This window comes from Bipolaris zeicola, assembly GCF_000523435.1.
Source record: "Bipolaris zeicola 26-R-13 unplaced genomic scaffold scaffold_4, whole genome shotgun sequence".
NCBI classification, from domain to species: domain Eukaryota; kingdom Fungi; phylum Ascomycota; class Dothideomycetes; order Pleosporales; family Pleosporaceae; genus Bipolaris; species Bipolaris zeicola.
This window is the reverse complement of record NW_006912053.1, coordinates 309397-329503: the sequence shown is the minus strand read 5'-3', so window position 1 is coordinate 329503 and position 20107 is coordinate 309397. Positions and strand designations below refer to the sequence as shown.

Here is a 20107-nt window from a genome sequence, read left to right as displayed (position 1 = left end):
ATCTCCTTACACAGCGTGCACCCTCACTCACATCAACTCATCTTCTTATCCTTTATAACAGCCACCCCCCTCTGCGTCGTACTAGTAGTTTTCTTCCACGGTCTCAAGCTCCCACCGCCAACTGCCCACCCAATCGCCATAACAAACAACGTGAACGGGATCGCAGTGAGAAAGTACCATCCGTATGTCGACTTCAGCGCCGAAACACTCTCATTCATGCTGTACAAGCCCGCGACGAATGTCAGCGGGATGAATACAGTAGCCAGCCACGTGATGCGCGCCATGTCGTGACCCTCCTTGAGTCCGCGCCGCGAGTCTTCGATGGAAATTTCGGATGTGACGATGCTTGTGAGACGATCAACTCGTTCCTGGAGTTCGTTGACGGCAGCGAGGACGCGTCGGAAATCTGGCACGATGTCTTCGAAGCCGTCAATGTTGTCGAAATTAATGATAACATTGTCCGGTATGACAGACCGGGCTGTGTAAGAAATAGGTGAAGATGGTGCGGTTGCGGGCTGGGGCGATGGTGATGTCAGGCGTGCTGCGGCTGGCAGCGCGTGCTCCAGTGTCTCTGCTACCATTTCCCGGAAAACTGGTATCTGGCGGCGCCATGTATGCAGACGGTTCAGTGAGTCGTCAATGGCGTCGCCTTTTGATCGGAAAAGGTGCGGCTTTTCTAGCTCCCATTCTATCTGGCTCAGGCGCGCTTTCACGTAGTCGCATACTACGAGCCATTCCGCACAGATGGTGTAGATGGTTGGTTTGGCGAAGACTTGGGCGTTGATTTCGTGGCCTTCTGATCGTTCAAACCACGGGAAGGCGGTTGTCATTTGCACAACGTCTTCAAACCACGAGACGGATGATTTTATCGACGGATAGATTTTTGTTTCCATCTTTGGGGTCGGTAGCCAGTTACTACGGTCATACCCTGTTGAAGTCAGTTTGGACTTGTAAAAGTTGGGTATACCAGACTTGCTGAGCTATGGTGGAAAGAAACACTTACAAAGTGGCTGTCCTCGACTGATTGTTGGATCCAGTAACACGATACCAACTGTTCCATATCCACACTCCTTGTCTTTGCCAATCCACATGCAAGTGCGTGTACGCATGATAGACACTACGGCGCCTTCTTCGTCCATGTAATGCCAGTGGTTCTCGTCGTTGTCGGGACGACGTAGCACATTCCAAGTGTTAGCCTCTGCTTTTGACTCGTCAAACTCTTCCACTGTCCTGTGGTATCGTAACCGCATGTTTCGCATTCTAAACCATTGGCGGTGCTTCATGCTAGAAACGAGAGCAGGCGGTGCTGCCCATGGGTCTCGAGTATTGTACCATACATAATCGGCAATCTGTTCACGGAAAAACAGTGGATCAATATCGAAGCGCTGTCCCAGAAGCTCTATGACTTGTTGAGAAAGGTCTTCTACGACGAATAACCGAAGAGGAGCTTCCTTCAAAGGCTCATGTGATAACGATTGAAGAGTCTCACGAAGTGCCGAAGGTGTCTTGATGGGGATTGCTTTGGGTTTGGAGGCGGGCCTGTACTCAACAAACGTGATGTTTGTCTTGTTTGCACGCCGTTCGCGCTCTCCAGGCGTCTCCTTGATGTCTTTCCATCGTAGTGGCGTTGTACCGACCTGCATCCAATCGGCCAAGTGGCGGAGTGTCTTCCACGATGCTGACAGTGATTTAATATGAGCCAAGTACGGCAACCTTTCGCTTCTCCTGCGAGGATTTAGCATCCAACTCGGTGTTACAGCGTGATTTTCAAACAACCTACGGGTCATGAATTTCCCATTCAGCCGCTACTGTTAGGTTCGGCTCGTATGCGTCTCCAATCAATGCGTATTGATCTCCATACTCCGGACTATGAGGGATGGATTTTGCAGACCACAGTGCAGGTACCGTGCCTTTCTTCACCGGTGCTGTGTCGCTCTTTGCATAGTCGGAAGACATGGCCGCTATTGGGACCCGCTAAGAGAAATTTCAAGGAAGAGATGTAAATCTCCAAAAATAACGGCTGAGTATACAGGGAAGGGTGGCACGAGAGTTATAAAGGCGCAAGGCGTATTTACGGCGTTTTTGGGGCCAAAAACTGGAGAAGGCTGAGGCTGAGACTTAAGCGCGGCGATCCTAGTTACTAGGTCGCATGTGGGAACAACTCGGGACGTTCACCGCCACACGCGCGCCTAAAAGTACACCTCAACAGCTAGAGCACGTGTTGGTTTCTTGCGTACACATGGGATTTGATCAGAATATTTCAGGCATGTCTGCGGATTGGCTGATGACCGCGCGAAAGTTCGACGGGGCCAAGTATAAGGAGGTGTCAGCTGAAACCAACGAGAACCAATGCAAGGTGTACGTATGCAAGTCTTAGGCCACCTGCAGCCAGTGTAGGCAACACGGATGCGAACATATTTGGAGCCGCATGAAGGCCGGCGGCAAACCAGATTTGGGGGCCAATCAAAAGATTTTCCAGTTGCTTTGGGATTGTATCCGTACGCGCACGTTATACGCCAAACGTTGGATTGACGTTGGGATGGTGTTCAGCCCGTCCCTTCGGACAGCACCGACGTTTCTCAACAAATCGCACCGATTCCAGCTCTCCTTATATACTAGAACGCAAGATGCCTAGGCTCCTCCGCACGCCACGAAGATCATCCGTGGGCGGGAACGCGGGGTGTGCTTCACCTCGGGAATCCAATATGGAAATGTTTTGCCTGGCTGTACCTATGCTGTATTTCTTAAGGCCTCAAATGAATCCTAGAAGCCTTCTGATTAGCAAACTACCTGGTCTGTCCTCGTTTTAACATGACACACAATATCTTGAAGCCGCGTTGGTCCAGGTTCTTAGGTCCCGAGTCCCCAGATCCTCGTGAATTTAAATACCAGCCTACAAACGAACCGATATTCACGTCTCCATACGGTCCCTTTCCGCCTATACCGGATGACCTGAACATCCACGAGCTTTGCTTCCCACCAGACAATCCACTACCTGAAGACTACCCTCTCATCATCAATGCAGTCACGGAGGAAGTGGTCACCCTTCACAGCTTCTATGCTCGAGTCTGCGCACTCGCACGTGTTTTGCGCCATGACGGACCAAATCCACTCGGCTTGGATAAAAGCCCTGTCGACGACACCGAAGAGGGCGAGATTCTAGCATTATTCTCACGAAACCATATCCATTACCCAATGGCAACACATGCATGTTTCCGGTCCCAATTAGTGTTTGGTGGTATCAGTCCGGCAAGTACACCGTACGAACTATGGTGGGTACTCAGAAAGATGCAAATAACGAGTATCATGTGCCACGAGACCTTACTGCCAGTCTTGAAAGAAGCAATCAAACTAGGATCCGGAGAGGGTGACAATCTCCCTCTGAAACTCAAACTAAACCCCGCAAAGATAATTGTACTGAGCGACAACCCGAATCTCGATACCGTATCCGGACACCGTACAATCGAATCCCTCGTAAAACAAGGCTCCCATCTTCCCGAGCACCCACGCAAACTTCACGGCGGAAACCGCATGGCCTACCTATTCCAATCCTCCGGCACATCCGGTCTCCCAAAGGCAATGATGATAACCCACACCAACGGCCTGTGCTCGGGCCTCCAGTCCCTGATAACCTCCGTCCAAACCGCCCGCTTCACTGGCAACCCACCCCTAACCCCCGTCACAACCCTCGGCGTAATCCCCATGTACCACTCCTACGGCATGATCGTCTGGATCCTGCGCATCAACCTCCTCAAAAACACAACTGTCATGCTTCCAAAATGGGACTTGCCCCTCGCTCTCCGCAGCATCCAAAAGTACAAAATAACGCATTTGCATTTTGTCCCCCCGATCGTCCGCCAACTCGCCCAGAGTCCCTTGACGGAACAATACGATTTGAGTTCTGTAGTCAGTGCTGGGAGCGGAGCCGCGTATCTGCCTCCAGATGTGGCGTACCAGCTCGCTAAGAAACTGCCGCAAGGTGCTGCGACACCGATTCCCAGCGGTTACGGACTCAGCGAAGCGGCCAGCATCGCTAATCCGGGTATCGCCGGTATTTTTGGGCTGAAACCTGCGTTACCGGGTACGATTGGGTATTTGCTATCTGGCATGTCTGCACGAGTTGTCGACCCAGACACTTTGAAAGATGTAGCCAGGGGCGACAAAGGCGAGCTCTGGGTGCGAGGCGCGGTTGTAACACCGGGGTATTTTAAAGATACAAAGGCGACGGCTGAGCTGTTTGCGGAGCCGGGGTGGCTGCGGACGGGGGATCTGGTGATGCGGGATGAGTGCGATCGGATTCATTATCTTGATCGGATTAAGGAGATGATTAAGGTGAAGGGGTTGCAGGTTGCGGCGACAGAGGTTGAGGATGCGCTGCTGGATCATCCCGAGGGGCTTGTAAGGGATGCCTGTGTTGCGGGGGTTGATAATGGGAGGGGCGATGGGTCGCTGTTTGTTCGTGCGTGGATTGTTCTTACGGCAGAAGGGGTGAAGCAAGGAGAGGAGGAGGTAGGGAAGAAGCTGCATGAATGGGTTCAAGAACGGTTGAGTCGGCATAAGTGGTTGACTGGTGGGATTGAGGTGGTTGATTCGGTATGTCTTTGGCTCAAGAAAGAAGTTTTGTTGCTAATGTTGTGTTTAGATACCCAGGACGCCATCGGGTAAGATGCTGAGACGAGAGATGAGGGATCGATATCATGAGCGAATGAAGAACAGTAGCAGGGCTAAGTTATGATTCAGAACATTGACATACATTACAAATCTAGCACCCAATACCTTAAGTATAACCTTCAACTCCCAGATCTTTATACAATCAACTCCCTGCAAACCCTGTATTCCGTCTCTTGTCCTCAGAAGCAATCAAGAGTCCCATATGCCAACCTCAGATAACCCGATCCTCAAATCTCCTTCACCGTTCCTCCTTGATAACTTTCTTCCCCTTCTTCCCCCTGTTCTTCTTCTTACTCTTCTTACTCTTACTTCTCTCAGCAGACCTAGCATCATCCTTCTCCTGTACCATCTCACCACCCTCATCACTGTCCTGAAATCCCTCCCAAACCTCATCCTCAGCCTCCAGACCCTCCTCACTCGTATCACTCTTCTGCTTCTCCACCTCCGCAAGCTTAGCCGCCAACTGCATATTCTCCTTAACCAGTACCTGGTCTCTGCGCTTCCTGTCCCTTTCCCTCCTCTTTATGTTCTTGATCTTCCTTTTCTCCACTTTATCATCCTTACTATTCTTACCCTCCCCACCCCCACCACCTTGCTCTTTCGCAACACCCCTCAGCATCTTCACCTCTTCCTTCAACTTCTTCGCCTCGTCCTTCAAATTCTTAACCTCACCCTTCAACCCCTCATTCTGATCCATCACCTCATCAAGCAAGCGCTGCATCTCCTCTTTATCACCCTCAAGGTCCGTAATAAGTAGCATCCGCTCCTCATCCTCTTCTCTTGGACCCTTCTGCATATCTGCCTTCAACCCATCATTCTCCCTCTTAAACGCCTCATTCTCCTTGCTCAACCTCTCCACCTCCTCCTTCAACCCCTCACCCTCCCTCCTCAGCCCCTCCGCCACCGCCCGAAGCGCAATCATCTCCTCCTCCATCCTCCCATTACACTCCCTCAACAACTGCATCTCCGTCTTGGCGCTCTCATCCATCTCCTGCGCTTTGGCTTTCCACATAGTGACTTCCCGGCGAAGAAGCGCCTCGTGCGTCGACGGCGTGATACCGTTTTTCTGTTTGACGGCGTCTTGGAGCTGCGCGATGTAGTCTTGAGTGTGCTCTTTGTCTTGTTGGAGGAGGACTTCGTGACGGCCTAGCGAGGCTTTGCCGAGGGCTTGTTCGAGAGCGTGGCGCGTGGCGGGTAGGAAGGTGTGGTCTTCTGGGGGTGCAGGGGGTGTGGAAGGAAGATGAGGGCGTGGTGATCTGGGAATCGCACTGTTCTTTGGTCGGGAGGCTAGAGATTTGGATGGGGTAGTCGGCACTGCGACATCTTTTGACGATGCTGGTTTGTGTGGCGACTGAGGAGCTTGACTCTGAGCTGGTTGGCTTGCTGGCTGAGAGAAAATGATGTCGTCCATTGTGCTCGAAGACGGGGCTAGAGACAGTGTCTGGATGGGTCTATTCACCATTTTTACAGTGTAGAGTAGGTTTTCTGTAAAAGCTGACTATCGTTGTCGAGACAGTGGTTTTGAAGAGGGTGACAGTTTACGATACGTGTTATGAATGCGGTCGAGTGAAAGCAAACGCTCTCATGATGAGCAGGCCGTGCAGGCATACAGTTTCGGAAATTAGGGTGAACGTGAATGTGAACCTGCTTCTCATTCAGCATAGAGCTATTACATGGTAGTTTTTGACACAAACGGTATGAGTTGCACAGAGAGTGCCAGGGCTCATAAATGAAGAGTAACGTCACCGTCGTTGAAGACCCCCAAACCTGCGAAGTATTTGCAGAGACACCTTCAACTCCATACACCAGTCACCAGAATTCAACAGGCCAGAAAATTATGTCTTATTCATAACTCTTTCGCTAATCCAGACATCAAACACCATACATAATGCCGCACAAACGAACCCCTCTATTTCTTCTTGAACAATCCCTTTCCAAGCAGATTCTTGAGCTTGCTTTCCTTTTCCTCGTTGCTCATGTTCGCTTTCCTCTTGCCCTCAGTCACAGACCCTCCTTGCGGTTGACTTGATTGCGACTGGACCGGGTCTTCGCGCGCGGGCTCCTCAACCTTCAAGGTTTGAGCTTTTGCCTGCCACTCCGATGCAAGTACATGCCGACTCGCCCTTGTCTCTGCGCTCGCGTTCTCGGCCCATTGGAACGTGACGAGTTCGTTGTTGAAGAAACGCAGATCCTGTACTAGTCGCTTGTCGTCTCGTGGGATCAGAACTAAACGACCTGTTGGGCCTGTGTTCTTGAGCTGGAAAGGCTCATTCTTCTTCTCTAAGAAGTCGCGAACAAAGTCGTAGAGACCAGCTGCAGTATCGTTCTTGTTAAAAGACATCTGAATAAGCGCACCATCGGGCATGCGTATCCGTAACGAACCACCCTTCTCGGCTGCTGCAGCGATCTTGGCTTGTCGTTCTTTCTCTTTTTCTTCGAGTTCTTTGTCAGAAAGTAGGCGAGTATTCTTAGTCTTATTTAGGAGCGCATTTTGATGCGCCTTTGCGTGTTCGATGGTCGGGAGGTAGTCACTCTCGTTGAAAGTATTTCGTGCTGCTTGTGGAGTCGACGAAGTTGGCGCAGAGAAGATTTGGACGTTGCGAGTCTTTTCGGCCGGCTGTGATGTATCCTGGGCAGGTTGTGATGAAGACTGAGAGGGCTGTGCTGGCGCAGCTGAAGCTGTTGAAGTTGCTGCCGCTAGGGCTGCAGCTGGAGAGGTGTTCTCGATATTCTCTGCTGCGTATTTGTCTGTTGAAACTTCCTGTTCTTGTGCAGGCTGAGCTGCAGTTTTTGGTTCAACTTCCATCGGCTCTGGATCGGGCTCATCTTTGCGTACAGTCTCACCAGCGATAGTTTCTGCTGCCTCAGGAGCGGCTTGGGTCGGGTCCGGTATCGAGGCTAATTGGCTGGTTGTTGAAGCATGCGCCCCCTCTGCTCCAGCGGAAGGCTCACTAGGCTTAAAATATTGTGATATCTGCGCCATAGCTTCTTCCAGAGGAGTGCCGCTATTTCTGTACGACAATTTCAGCAAAGCTGATCCACTGTCGAAACCCAACTGGCTAAGTGTCTGTTGTAGCTCGACGAAGCTTGACTGCTCTTTATGACCAGGCATGACGGTTATGACGGGCTGCTCGTAGTGTAACCTTCCGGCACCGGATGCACCACTCATTTCAGGTATACCGCGCTGAGTAAAGTTGTAGTTTGCCCCTGGGCTACTCTCGAAATGGCGCAGAATCTCCCATAACGAAGTGTTGCTCGCGAACTTGTTGGTAAGACGCACGTTCTTCTCGGTCGCTGGCAGCTGCAGCGCTACAGATATGACAGTAGGTGATCGTGATGCTTGGACGAGCTCTAATCGGGCGCCCTGGGGCAGGTTCGCAAGACGTATCTGCTGGGAGAGGGATATAGGCTTGTTGTTATATCTAGAGACATATTAGTGATAGTATTTATGTGCAGCACGGTCTTCCTCACTTTAATGTAAACTGGTCCTTGTTGACACCAAACTTCTGACACGCCTCATCCCGCACCTCGGTCAGGTACTTTGTAGGCGTAGTGGGAATTTTGAATGACCTCGCGTACGAGTTGAATACCACGACGTGCGACATTATGGGCGAAGCAGTCTATAGAGATTGTGTGCGAGAAGGAAAGCAGTGGGTGCGTTTGCAAGAAAGATGGCACGTAAGTACCAGCAATCCCAGCGATGCGCTCTTCGAGCAGAGTCGCTTCGTTCGACGAGGAGAAAGAGGGTGGCGAGGTGGAGGAGCTTTGCTTCTGCGAAACTTAGGAAGAGGTTGTTTGGGCCTGCCATGCAGAGGCGATTAGGGTCTGAATGCACGCAATGCTGGGACGGTGAACGCCAGGAGGGGCGCTTACCAATCCCGTGTGCGTATGTGGTTATGTATAGACTGTTGATGCTTTTCCGTAGAGACGTGGTAAAAGGTAGCGTTTGCCTCTGGAAGATGGCGACGGTGTTGATTTGAGAGCGTGTGCTGCTGGAAGTGATGTAAAGGGCGACGGCACAGTATAGATCGACGTGGAAGGGGACTCGGCGGCACCAAATCAAAGAGCCAAGTGTCTTGAGTAATCAACAAGACGGGATTCGGCTCTCAATCCGCAGCTGTAAGCAGGGAATATGGTGTTCTGGAAGCTTCGTTGTCGTGCCGCGTGGTATATCGGTGCCTGACTACTGACTGCCCATACCCATCTACGTTCGGTGATCGTCGGTGACGGAAGAGCGACACCCCGCCCCCACTAAAACTCAAGACCGTTGCACGTCGCGCCTTTCCCCGACGAACAACAACAACAACAACAACAGATTCCATCAATCCCCCTCGTAGAACCCACAAAAATGTCTGGAACTGTTGAAATCAAGTCGCCCGCTCAGCTGAGCTCGTTGCTATCATCTTCGCGCGTCGTAGTAGTCAATTGTAAGATGCCGCTGTCGCCGCCGCTGCGGCATACGTCCAAAGACACCACCTTGCCCTGTTTTTGCTAACATTTGCCCCCTGCAGTCTACAATGAACAAAATCTATCAAGCCAAACCATCGCGCCCGTATATGATCAGCTAGCCGGTCAGCTCTCAAGACCAGGAAAAGTCACCTTCACCAAAGTCAGCACAGTGCAGCAAGCACAGATTGCCCAGAGCTACAATGTCACAAAGTATGCACCTATACACATTACACAAACCCACAAGACACGGTACATCTAACCAAGTCGTCCATTAGTACCCCCACATTCATCATCTACAAAAACAACCAGCAAATACGCAAGTACTCGGGCTCGAATCCCCAACAACTCTCCGAGGCAATCAAGACACTCGCCGCAGAAGCCGAGAACGACAGCAAGGGCGGCAGCGGCTTCGCCAGTGGAAGCGGCAGCGGCAGCGGAAGCGGAGCATGGATAGGCGCCAGCTTACCACGCGGATACACCGACGTCACCGAGTCTGTCGATGTGCGTGGCCTCGACCTGCTCAACGCAGACAGCGATTTTGGAACCGTCCGGACGCTATTCGAGACATCACCACCCTCCTCGCTGAACAACGGCAAAGGCGCCGCCGCCAGCACAGAAGGAAACAAGGACTGGGTCGAGAGCGATGTGGACAACCAGCTCATGCTGTACGTGCCGTTTACCGCAAACGTAAAGCTACACACCATCCACATCACCTCCTGCACCTCAGGCAGTGACGATGATGACGACGAAGCCCCCGTGCGACCAAAGACAATCCACATCTGGATCAACCGTCAGCACAACCTGGGCTTCGAGGAAGCAGAAGACATCCCCGCAACCCAAGTCATTGAGCTTAAGCCCTCGGACTGGGACGAGCAAACGCAAACAGCCAAGCTTGAGCTCCGCTTCGTCAAGTTCCAAAACGTCTACTCGGTCGTCCTCTTCGTCGCCGATGCCGACGGCGACAGCGAGAAGACGCGCATTGACCGCATACGCTTCGTCGGTGAGACGGGCGAGAAGCGTGAAATGGGCAAGCTGGAGAAGATTGGTCACGACGATTGATAGCAGCAAACCTTCTCAATTGATAGACACGGACCCCCAAACCCGATTCGTCTTTTGTGAGCGTTTACATGTTTTCTTAATAGAGTAGACGTCAAAATGAATAATGTGACATGCTTCTCTTCTAGAAGCAAAACCAAAAGGACATGTCTTCTGGTCTGAATTCGACATTCGTAGCCCTTGAATACAATCCAGACTTGGTGCTGAGACCGTCTTGCACATCAGGCATACCTAATGACATGACAGTGCATGTGTACATGTATGTCCACGCATCTGCTCGAGACCTCACTCACACAAGAGTAGTGTGAAGCCTGAGCAGCCTTGTCTCCAAGTGCAGCGCGTTTCAATTTAAGCATTTCTCGGCCCTTACTCTGCCATTGATAAGGGCAATAGAGTAGGAATTTGACATCCATGCTAGTAGTAATACTTCACCACCGACAACATCACCATCACCACTACTGTACGACATCACACCTCATCACACACCATACGGCACATGGCACTCGGACATGGTGTTTTGGCGTGAACCAATCGTCACATTTCATGATTTTGAGTGACACATGCTAGGTACGTTTAGGAACCGTCACTGACCATTTGCCATACTCCGATAATCGTGCCATCCTTTTTGTGTATATAAGGTATGCTTTGTGACGTTCCGAAATCGTTGTGTCGAGCCGCCCGTTTGGGAAAAAAGAGACCGAACACCCAGGGACAGAATCGGAAAGAAGGTCGCTCGTTTCGCCGTGTTTGCTACATCCACCGCACATCATGAAACCGTTTAGTGACCCGCGCGCCTCGACTCGGCGATGACCTTGGTCATCTCGTCGACCTTTCTCTTTGAGCGGCCGAAGGTACCGAGCTGTTGCTATGTCAGTGTGTGTTCTGAAACTTGTGCATTGAATCGAGTCGGTGGGAAAATCGAATCGTATGTGGAGGCGCCAAGGGCGGAGGGAAGACGTACCCTCTTCTTAGCTAGACGACGAGCACGCTTGTCCTTGGAGTTTCGGAGCAATTCAATGATGCGCTTCTCGTAGGGGGCAAGACTGTAAGACACGATAATGTTAGCAAACTCTTGCACAAGCAGTTGCGCAATCTCGCGCTCGACTAAACTATGGAGTGTAACATACCCAGCAACCTCCTTGGTGATCTCACGGACGAAAGCAGTGCGCTTGGACAGGAAACCCTTCCTCCTGGAGATCCTGGGAGCAGGAGTCCTGGGAGTGACCTCTGTTGGCCATTGTTAGCGTCCATCCAACAATTTTTCCATCTCAGTTGTAGCGATTCGGGAGTGTCGAAGGCGGGTAGGCGGAAGACGTACTGTGGCCGGCGTTAATGCCAACGATGAGGCCTGACTTTTGCTTGACTTCTTTCGGCATCGTGACGGTCGTGATGTTGTCGATTGTCGATGGGTTCAAGGTCGTAGTTTTGCGAGGGTAATTTTGGCTCGGCTGTGCGGTGGTGCCAAGATGGCGCTAGCTGTAAGCAGGCACGTGCCCTGGCTGGAGCTACCGACGGCAGGAACACCAGGAACACCACACGCGAACTTGATGTTATCTCAGTGTGGAGCTTTTACTTTTTTGGCACGCTTATCTTGATTGTTGGTTTTGAAAGTTTAATGCGACTGCAAAAGGCTGTGCCGATTTTCGCGATGAACACGTGCACCGATGCGGAGAAAGGGGGCGCCTTTTATCGCGAAAGTACCAGCACGCTTTCGTCCAATTGACCAGGATATCAAAGCATATTTTCGACATGACACACAGCCTTGAGATTTTCGTCAAACAGACCTTTTATGTCTGACACGAACCTTTGCCTCACTTGTTCTAGATAATAATTGAAATTCACTGTTTCTCAGAAATGACAATTGCATGTAGGCATTCCAGTTCAAAATAAGTGTACAAACTACAACTTTGCCTTCTCCTTGGCCTCTTCCTCTTCCTGCGCCTTGAGCTTGAGCACCCTCCTCAAGATCTTACCGCTGATCGACTTGGGAATCTCATCTACCCACCTCACACCGCCCCTGAGTCTCTTGTGGTGCGCCACCTTTGTGCTCAACCAATCTATAATCTCCTTTGCGTCTGCGTCAGTCTTGCCAAGACCATCTTTGGGTACAATGTAAGCTCTTGGCAGCTCTGTTGCGTCGTCTTTGCTGTACACGCCTATCACTGCCACGTCGCTAGAAAAAAAAATGTTAGCAAGCATTCAAAGTGGAGTATATCGGTACAACATACTTAACCTTCGGGTGAGAGACTAGAATACCCTCAAGTTCTGCCGGTGGCACCTGGAAACCCTTGTACTTGATAAGCTCCTTGACACGGTCTGTGATGTAAAAATTGCCGTCCTTGTCTTGGTATCCAACGTCACCAGTCTTGAAATACCCGTCGGCTGTCTTTGCGTGTGCAGTTCCCTCTGGGTTGTTCAGGTACCCCTTGAAAACGTTGGGTCCCTTAATCCAAAGCTCTCCAACCTCGCCAACGGCCATCTCTTTCTCATCCGGAGACATGTACTTGGCTGTCTGATAAGGCAACAGTTTACCAACTGAGCCAATCGTCTTGTTCCAGTCTTCCCATGGCTGGGTATGAGTGGTGGGACTGGTTTCCGAAAGGCCATATCCCTGCTTTACAGGAATCTTTAGCCTGTTGTAGACTGCATCGACAAGCTCTCTTGTAAGTGGGGCAGCCCCAGAGTTCATCATACGGATGGTGCTGAGATCGTATTTGGACACCAAGGGGTGCTTGCTCAAAAGAAGGACAATGGGTGGGACGACATAAGCAAATGTGATTTTGAGTTCTTGGATGAACCTGCAAAAATCCTCAAGGTCAAACTTTGGCATCACAATAAGCTGAAGGCCGGAGAACAAGCTCTGGTGGATCAGACATGTCAGGCCTGTAGATTGTTAGTGGGTACTTCCTGGGTTCAATGCATTATACCCAGCCTACCGTAGATGTGGAAAAAAGGCAAAAAGGCAAGTAGCTTGTCTCCTTCACCGGTGGGTCCTCCAGTGGGCTTCAGGTTACCAGCCTCTCCAGCTCTAATCATCATTGTGTTGGCCACAATATTTCGATGGGTAAGCATGACGCCCTTTGGATGGCCAGTAGTGCCAGAGCTGTACACCAAAAACGCCAGATCCTCAGCTGGGTTGGTCGCCTTTGTCCTCCTAAACCTGGCACTTCCAGCCGTGTTGATGATACCTGTAAAGTGCTTGACTTTGAATGAAGGGTCTCTCTGATCTCCCATGATAATCACCCTGTCCAGAGGCATTCCGACTTTCCTTGCCGCCTCTTGCGCATTTTTGATAAAGGGCAACTGTGTTACCAAACCCTTTGCGCCAGAGTCTTTGAGCTGGAAAGCAAGCTCATCAACCGTGTAGTTTGGGTTAGCAGGCGACAGGACACCACCTGCCCAATGACATCCCCACGTGATTGCTGGAGTGTCGATACAGTTAGGTGTGTACAATGCAAGCACATCACCCTTGCGCCAGTCCCAGAGCGCTTTCAAGCCTTTACCGAAAGTAATAGCAGCATCCTTGACTTGTGCGTATGTATACGAGCGTGTGGTGTAGGGGTCATAGTAGATTACTATTCAGCCACGTCAGCTCGGTGTCTAGATAAAGCAAGGTCGTGATTAATCGTAAGACTACCTTTGTCATCTGCAAACGGCTTTTCCTTTCTCTCAAACAGAAATGCCCACTAGGAATGTCACCCGAACGTCAGCACATGGAGTCAGGGTGCGAGCTTGTTCCTGGGGCAGGAAGATACTCACAAGATCCACATCTGGGATGGGCAAGCTGGGGTACTGGCTCTCGGAAGGCATCTTGGCAATTAAGTTGATGATGTACTACTCGGCTTACCGTAGACGAAGTTACGGAAGAAACAGGATGTAAAGTGGAAGGAATCCAAAACGAGAAAGGCAGACGCGTTCTACATGGGACCTCGGGCGGAGCGCCCTACGGTCGGAGGCGGCTTGTCAAGGGCGTGAGACGATGTTAGAGCCGGGGTTCACCCCACACCGAGTGAGTGTCAGGGCCGAGGCTCTTTCCGCTTTCAGTGTTAGCGCGGAGATAGTAGCTGGGCGCTTCCCGAGGTCCTTTATTGCGGTGTGACGTCCACCGTGAATGTTATCTGATAATATCAACATTACCCATATAAAGGGCGCCGAGAAATACATACTCAGTCCAACATTTGACAGGTCGCTATCATGCCGGGTTGGCGCGAAGCTACCGCGGTGCAGAAGCTCTCCACCAACACCTACTCCTGTACACTACATGATGATTGGTGCATCGGAACCGGTACGTACAGATCCGACATACTATCACAATGGGTCATTTTTACTGATATGCGCAGTTCCGAACGGTGGATATGTTACTGGATGGTGAGAGAATCTTAAGAATGCGCGTACGCGTCCACTAACCATACCATGTCAGTCTCCTTGAGGTAGTCAAGACACATTTCAGCACCACCTTATCGGCACAAAACCAACCCCACACAATTGCCCTGCATGTGGAGTTTCTGCGACGAACCCAAGTCGGGCCAGCGATCTTCACTGTTGAGGATGTCAAGCTTGGTCGCCAGACCTCGGTCGTGCACGTGAGCATGCAGCAGGACGGGCGACAAGAAATCGTTGCCTACGTGACTAATTCCAACATGGACACGGAATCTGGCGTCTCGTACGACACAGAGTACCAGCTCTCGCCCCCAGTAGCTTCTGTAGATATATCAAAGCTAGAAAGAGGTGAAGATCCGTTGTGGGAACGGTATGCCGAAATGCCATACGCCAGTTTCCGAAAGGCGAGTAGCAAAGTCCTATTCCACTTTCCGCGACAAGGCCATGCTTCCACAAACACGGCAGACGAATGGCTCTGCTTTGCAGACGGCAGCAACTTCAACGACTCATCGATTGGATTCGTGGCAGACATGTTTCCCCTGCTTATAGAGAGGTTCAAAGAGAAGGACACAGGCCCGTTCTGGTACCCGACTTTGCTGTTGAATCTCGATTTCAAGAAGTCGCTGCCGCCCGAGGGCGTCAAGTGGCTGCAGGTCAGGGTGCAGATGAAGAAGGTTCTCAATGGCAGGATGGACATCGAGGCGTTTGTGTATGATGCCGAAGGCGAGTTGGTAGCTCTAAGCCATCACGTGGGACTTGCTGTAGACGCTAGCAGGAACACGGCTGCGAGACGGGTCGGCGATGCCAAGATGTAGAAGTGACGTAGGCTGTATGCATGGGAACCGATTTACAGAAACATGACGAGCGGTAGACGCGATTTACCATGACAGCACGGATCCCGCATAATTGCATCGTAGAGTACTTGCATGTCAACGAGATAGACACACAGTTGGGTAATAGCTTAGGAATTTCTTTTTTTGATTGTTCGAATTTGCCATACATCCCGCAGTAATTGAGGTCCTTAGATGTAGGTAACGCGTGATTGTGTATTTTTCATCTCTTTTTCAAACGCCAATGATGCCATGCACACGGTATCTGTCGCACTCCAGCAACACAGTTCCAAGCTCATATGTATTCTCTCGACAGTCCAATCAAAAAGCGCTTATTTGCCCTTGGGGTTGTTGTACTGCTGCTCGTAGAACTTGTCTGGCCAGACGGGCTATAACATGGCGTGTTAGCTTTTATCCCCACACACGGACCATGTCTCATAAGATAGCTCACCTCGCTCTGCTGACTGCTAATGTTTGCCTTGAAGTACTCCGAGTCAGGGCCTTTGCTGGGACCACCATGTCTTCCGTCGTTGGCCATGGAGCTACCTGCACATGGATGTCAGTAAATTATGCGTTGACTTCCAGATGGTCAATCTGGGGCTCCAAAGTACCCGTACCGCGCTGGCTCGCAACAGCGGGAGTATGTGTGGGCGAGGCGCCGCCGGAAGAGAAGCGGTCCTCGATGTTCTGCACGCCCTGGGTCTTGTAGGGGTTGGGGAACCAGTATTGGCGCATGTAGAGGTAGTAGCCGAAGCCGACAGCACCGCCAGCCATGAAGATTTTGGGCACGGAAAGAGGAGACATGGTTGCTTGTGCGCTTTGGGATCTGTCTAGTTGCACTGGCACGGGTGTGGGTGTGGTGGTGTGAAGGTGTGATGTAGGCGCGTGATATTTTTTGAGAATGTCAAAGGTGAGCAAGTGAGGTCGGAATGCAATTGAGACTTGGGCTTGGGGTTTATTCAAGAAACAGGGCAGCTTTTAGACTGTGGAGAAAGAAGCAAATAGTGCAACCGGTCCCGAGATCTGGGCGACTCTTCTATCCCGTCAATTCATATACCCAATTGCACGCAACGGGGAGGCGTTGTGTTTGTATCGCGATGATCGCGTCATGGCTGCGTACTTTGGGCAAAGCTTCCTTCCGAGGACACTCAGACCCACCCTCGGAAGGAACTGCTGTGCCACACCTCTGCTCGCTGACGTAATGCGCATGTGGCTCACCACTGTGGCTGGTGTTTAATTTTAGTCTGGTTGGAGAGCCCTTGGGGAAGTGGACACGCTATCTTGCATGGAGAATTGATTACCTTGCCCCCTTTGCGCCCACGCGACCGAGGGTTCTTAAGAAGAGACGGGATTGAACTTTGCGTGGACACTTTGTTCAACGAGCTTCATGACTGCTCGACACAAGAAAAGCTGGGACGCAGCCACGGCCACTACACTCCACGCGCAATCGAGATATGGACGGTGATCCTGCCATCGAGCCGGAAATCGATGGCTTCACTCGGATCCTACCCTTACCATACCGCGTCGCTCTCATAATTGTGCTTGGTATGCATAGCCCTGTTAGCGATTGGCTGTCACCCAGCCTTCCGCTACCCTTCCTACACCGCACGCCTCCAATGTTGCTTGCGACTGACAACCTCCACAGGCATATGGGCATGGGGCCTCAACCTTCACTACCTCTCCATTATAAAAGTCGACGTCCCCTCTCTAATCCGCTATCCATCGCGCGCCTCGCCGCACCACCCACCGCATCACCTCTCCTGCTACCGTATCGCAACCTTCCTCTCCATCCCCCTCGCCCTCTCGCTACTCCTTTTCTGGGCGCTTACCCACGGCAACCCCAAAGCCATTGCAGATTGGGAGATCCTTCCAAACCTCTACCTACTCGTCCTTGTCATAGGCTTCATCGCGCCAGTGCCTTTTGTTAGCCGCAATGGACGCTCGCGCACACTCGCCACGTTGAAGCGCATCAGTACTGGTGGCATTGCCGAAGCGCAAGATGGGAAATTCGGAGACATATTGCTTGCAGATGCGTTGACAAGTTATGCCAAAGTCCTTGGTGATTTGTTCATTTCATTATGCATGTTTTTCTCGTCGGGACAACGATCTACTGCCGCGCCTAACCGCAACTGCGGTGGAACTTTCTGGGTCCCCTTTATCATCGCGGTGCCCTACCTGATCCGCTTTCGGCAATGTATTACGGAGTACTACCGTGTCAAAAGAGGAAATGAGCGTACTGGCCAGATCAATCCGACCACCGGTTGGGGAGGCACGCACTTGGCCAACGCAGCAAAATATTCGACTGCGTTCCCCGTGATCATCCTGAGCGCATTGCAGCGCTCGCCGGACCCTTCGAGCTTCGGTGTCTCAGAAGCCACGCTCTATCGCATGTGGCTCTTCGCTGTCATTGTAAATTCTGGCTACTCCTATTACTGGGATGTAGCAAAAGACTGGGATCTGACGCTCTTCTCTAGTGCCCGCACCCGAAATTCGCCCGAATATCCCTGGGGCTTACGTCGCCATCGTTGGTTCCACGCAAAAGAGTTTTACTATGCTGCCGTTGTCGTCGATGCTTTGCTGAGATGTACATGGAGTCTGAAACTTAGTGTACACCTCGACCACTTCAATGATTTGGAAGGCGGCATCTTTACGATGGAAGTGCTCGAAGTGGTCAGGAGATGGATATGGATCTTTTTTCGTGTGGAGACTGAGTGGGTCAGAAACCACAAGGGCCCGGCTACCGATGATGTTTTACTAGGGGATGTGGGTGCAGGGAACAGGTATGATGATGATAGTGACTAGACGACTAATCAGTCTTCAAGTGTATCGTACTGGTCCATATTCACTGCTGCACAATGCATGTACTGTTATCTCAAAAGGGCAACTCGACGCTCTAGGCTGATCCACGGGTATTTTCTATAGCCTAATTCCCTATCGCATCGCCTATTTTTACCAGGTTTCAATCGCTATACGAAATCAAGTCTGCACGAATTGCATACCATATTGGGACTAGCGTATATCATCATGCTACCTCAATGATTCGAGTTGTAGCCAGTTTTTTTGGGGGCGCAATCACGAGTATTATACAATACTTTAGTTACTTCGGCAGATTCCATCGTTACATCCTTGGTTAGGCACCTTACCAGGAGAGTGCTTTATCCAACCCGTGCTTCATTAGTCACAGCCCTAGAACCAACAGTACGATGGTGTTCCGCGGAATCCCATCTAAAGCCTGCGAAAGGTGCAGGAAGAGAAGATTACGCGTACGCTCCGCATGGAATTATTACTGTTCAGAGCTTAACTTGACCCTAGTGTGACCTACAACGCCCCCATTGCAGCTCGTGTGTACGCGTAGGAATAGCATGCAGCGGGTATCGAGACACCTCTGAGTTGCGGTTCACTGATGAATCTGAGCTTGTTAGGAACAGATTCCTAGCAAAGGCGAATAACGAAGCTATTACACGGCAGAACCTGGGCACTGATGGCATACCCAAAATCAAAGTCCAGCACCTGCCTCAAGACATACAAGTCATAAGTCGCGACATGTTCTTTAGGTACTATGTCTCGGATTTTGGTCGGTCCTGGGGTTTTCTGAACGACTATCTCGACTCGCCCGATGCCCCAGCCCATATCACGCTTGGTATCGAAGCAGTCAGCCTGGCGTTCCTGTCCCATCAAGTCTCATCACAGACGGCACGGAATCTTGGACGCAGAAAGTACTGCGAAGCACTCCGTAGCATCAACGCATTGCTTCAGACACCCGGCGCAGCACAGGCGAAGTCCACGTTCGAAGGCGCGCTCCTCCTCGACCTCTTTGAGAAACTCTCCAAATCCGCGTCCGCCGTCGGAGACGACAAACACACACACGTCGCAGGCGCATTTGCGCTTGTCAAGCTCAGGGGCGTGGAATCCTTCACGGCACAGGAGATAGCAGCAGTGACAGGTCTATCTTTAAACGGCACACTCACCGCACTCAGCACAGGCAGAGCAACGGACACGATCATTCGCCAGATACGCCACCACGCCACCCAATTCCTCGACACCTCCGACCCCAAATGGAAGCTCACGGGCCTCATCCTCGAAGCCACAGACCTAGCCGCCTCAGTTCGCCACGGCACCATAACCTCTACCGAAAAAATATCCAGAAACATCCATCTAGACACCGAACTCGCCGCCATCGCCGAATCCGCCTCCCCTTTCTGGACCTACACCTCCCACCCCTTCCCCAACGCCGACCCCAAAGGCGCTCTCCCCGCCGGCCTCCCCCCAACCTACACCATCTACCCCTCGCGCACCATAGCCCAAATGTGGAACGTCCTCCGCCTAACCCGGATTCTCCTCTGCGAAGAAATCCTCGCCTCCCTCGCCTTGACCCCCTCTTCCCCCTCCACCCTCCTAACCGCCTCCAAAGCAAGCACAACAATCCACCAAATGACTAGCGAAATCTGTGCCTCACTACCTCACATGACACACTGCTCCTACGCCGCCCGCCACAAGCTGCTCGGCGGCGAAAACCCAGACAAACAGCATACACACACAGTCCCGCACACACTAGACGTCTACGTCATGATCTTCGCCATCTACGTCGTAGCCTGGGCGCCCCATGCGCCCCTCCAGAGTCGCGACTGGGGCGTCACCCAACTAGAGAATATGGCGACGCACTTTGGCAGTCAGGAAGCGAGTGTTATACTCGAGGTGCTGCGCAGACAGCGAGAGGGCAA

The 20107-nt window shown here is 51.5% G+C and overlaps 12 protein-coding genes across 12 annotated transcripts; 5 read left to right on the top strand and 7 right to left on the bottom strand.

Moving 5' to 3' along the window:
* Positions 1–32: 32 nt before the first annotated feature.
* On the bottom strand, positions 33–1956 carry COCCADRAFT_82695 (uncharacterized protein; the record flags this gene model as incomplete). The annotated part of the gene is made up of 3 exons (XM_007708930.1): positions 33–928; positions 1004–1725; positions 1781–1956. 3 exons carry the CDS (start codon positions 1954–1956, stop codon positions 33–35), a joined length of 1794 nt encoding a protein of 597 aa, XP_007707120.1.
* An 855-nt stretch (positions 1957–2811) lies between these two features.
* COCCADRAFT_82677 (uncharacterized protein) lies at positions 2812–4735 on the top strand (the record flags this gene model as incomplete). The annotated part of the gene is made up of 2 exons (XM_007708929.1): positions 2812–4593; positions 4643–4735. The coding sequence occupies 2 exons, from the start codon at positions 2812–2814 to the stop codon at positions 4733–4735; spliced, it is 1875 nt and encodes a 624-aa protein (XP_007707119.1).
* Positions 4736–4909: 174 nt separating this feature from the next.
* COCCADRAFT_707 (uncharacterized protein) lies at positions 4910–6082 on the bottom strand (the record flags this gene model as incomplete). Its single annotated transcript, XM_007708802.1, has 1 exon — positions 4910–6082. The coding sequence occupies one exon, from the start codon at positions 6080–6082 to the stop codon at positions 4910–4912; it is 1173 nt and encodes a 390-aa protein (XP_007706992.1).
* Positions 6083–6580: 498 nt separating this feature from the next.
* On the bottom strand, positions 6581–8276 carry COCCADRAFT_32352 (uncharacterized protein; the record flags this gene model as incomplete). Its single annotated transcript, XM_007708864.1, has 2 exons — positions 6581–8093; positions 8143–8276. The coding sequence occupies 2 exons, from the start codon at positions 8274–8276 to the stop codon at positions 6581–6583; spliced, it is 1647 nt and encodes a 548-aa protein (XP_007707054.1).
* A 743-nt stretch (positions 8277–9019) lies between these two features.
* On the top strand, positions 9020–10179 carry COCCADRAFT_705 (uncharacterized protein; the record flags this gene model as incomplete). The annotated part of the gene is made up of 3 exons (XM_007708801.1): positions 9020–9098; positions 9183–9330; positions 9396–10179. The coding sequence occupies 3 exons, from the start codon at positions 9020–9022 to the stop codon at positions 10177–10179; spliced, it is 1011 nt and encodes a 336-aa protein (XP_007706991.1).
* A 218-nt stretch (positions 10180–10397) lies between these two features.
* Positions 10398–10589, bottom strand: COCCADRAFT_82412 (uncharacterized protein; the record flags this gene model as incomplete). The annotated part of the gene is made up of 1 exon (XM_007708928.1): positions 10398–10589. The coding sequence occupies one exon, from the start codon at positions 10587–10589 to the stop codon at positions 10398–10400; it is 192 nt and encodes a 63-aa protein (XP_007707118.1).
* A 365-nt stretch (positions 10590–10954) lies between these two features.
* On the bottom strand, positions 10955–11552 carry COCCADRAFT_82570 (uncharacterized protein; the record flags this gene model as incomplete). The annotated part of the gene is made up of 4 exons (XM_007708927.1): positions 10955–11035; positions 11138–11219; positions 11304–11403; positions 11495–11552. The coding sequence occupies 4 exons, from the start codon at positions 11550–11552 to the stop codon at positions 10955–10957; spliced, it is 321 nt and encodes a 106-aa protein (XP_007707117.1).
* Positions 11553–12075: 523 nt separating this feature from the next.
* COCCADRAFT_82579 (uncharacterized protein) lies at positions 12076–13986 on the bottom strand (the record flags this gene model as incomplete). Its single annotated transcript, XM_007708926.1, has 5 exons — positions 12076–12349; positions 12405–13059; positions 13113–13751; positions 13814–13862; positions 13936–13986. The coding sequence occupies 5 exons, from the start codon at positions 13984–13986 to the stop codon at positions 12076–12078; spliced, it is 1668 nt and encodes a 555-aa protein (XP_007707116.1).
* A 384-nt stretch (positions 13987–14370) lies between these two features.
* Positions 14371–15371, top strand: COCCADRAFT_32348 (uncharacterized protein; the record flags this gene model as incomplete). Its single annotated transcript, XM_007708863.1, has 3 exons — positions 14371–14461; positions 14517–14544; positions 14597–15371. The coding sequence occupies 3 exons, from the start codon at positions 14371–14373 to the stop codon at positions 15369–15371; spliced, it is 894 nt and encodes a 297-aa protein (XP_007707053.1).
* A 347-nt stretch (positions 15372–15718) lies between these two features.
* COCCADRAFT_82463 (uncharacterized protein) lies at positions 15719–16190 on the bottom strand (the record flags this gene model as incomplete). The annotated part of the gene is made up of 3 exons (XM_007708925.1): positions 15719–15775; positions 15838–15932; positions 15998–16190. 3 exons carry the CDS (start codon positions 16188–16190, stop codon positions 15719–15721), a joined length of 345 nt encoding a protein of 114 aa, XP_007707115.1.
* A 650-nt stretch (positions 16191–16840) lies between these two features.
* On the top strand, positions 16841–18188 carry COCCADRAFT_82584 (uncharacterized protein; the record flags this gene model as incomplete). Its single annotated transcript, XM_007708924.1, has 2 exons — positions 16841–16931; positions 17032–18188. 2 exons carry the CDS (start codon positions 16841–16843, stop codon positions 18186–18188), a joined length of 1248 nt encoding a protein of 415 aa, XP_007707114.1.
* A 978-nt stretch (positions 18189–19166) lies between these two features.
* COCCADRAFT_42943 (uncharacterized protein) lies at positions 19167–20105 on the top strand (the record flags this gene model as incomplete). The annotated part of the gene is made up of 1 exon (XM_007708923.1): positions 19167–20105. A coding segment is annotated over one exon (939 nt), but the record flags the coding sequence as incomplete, so codon positions are not given.
* Positions 20106–20107: the final 2 nt, after the last annotated feature.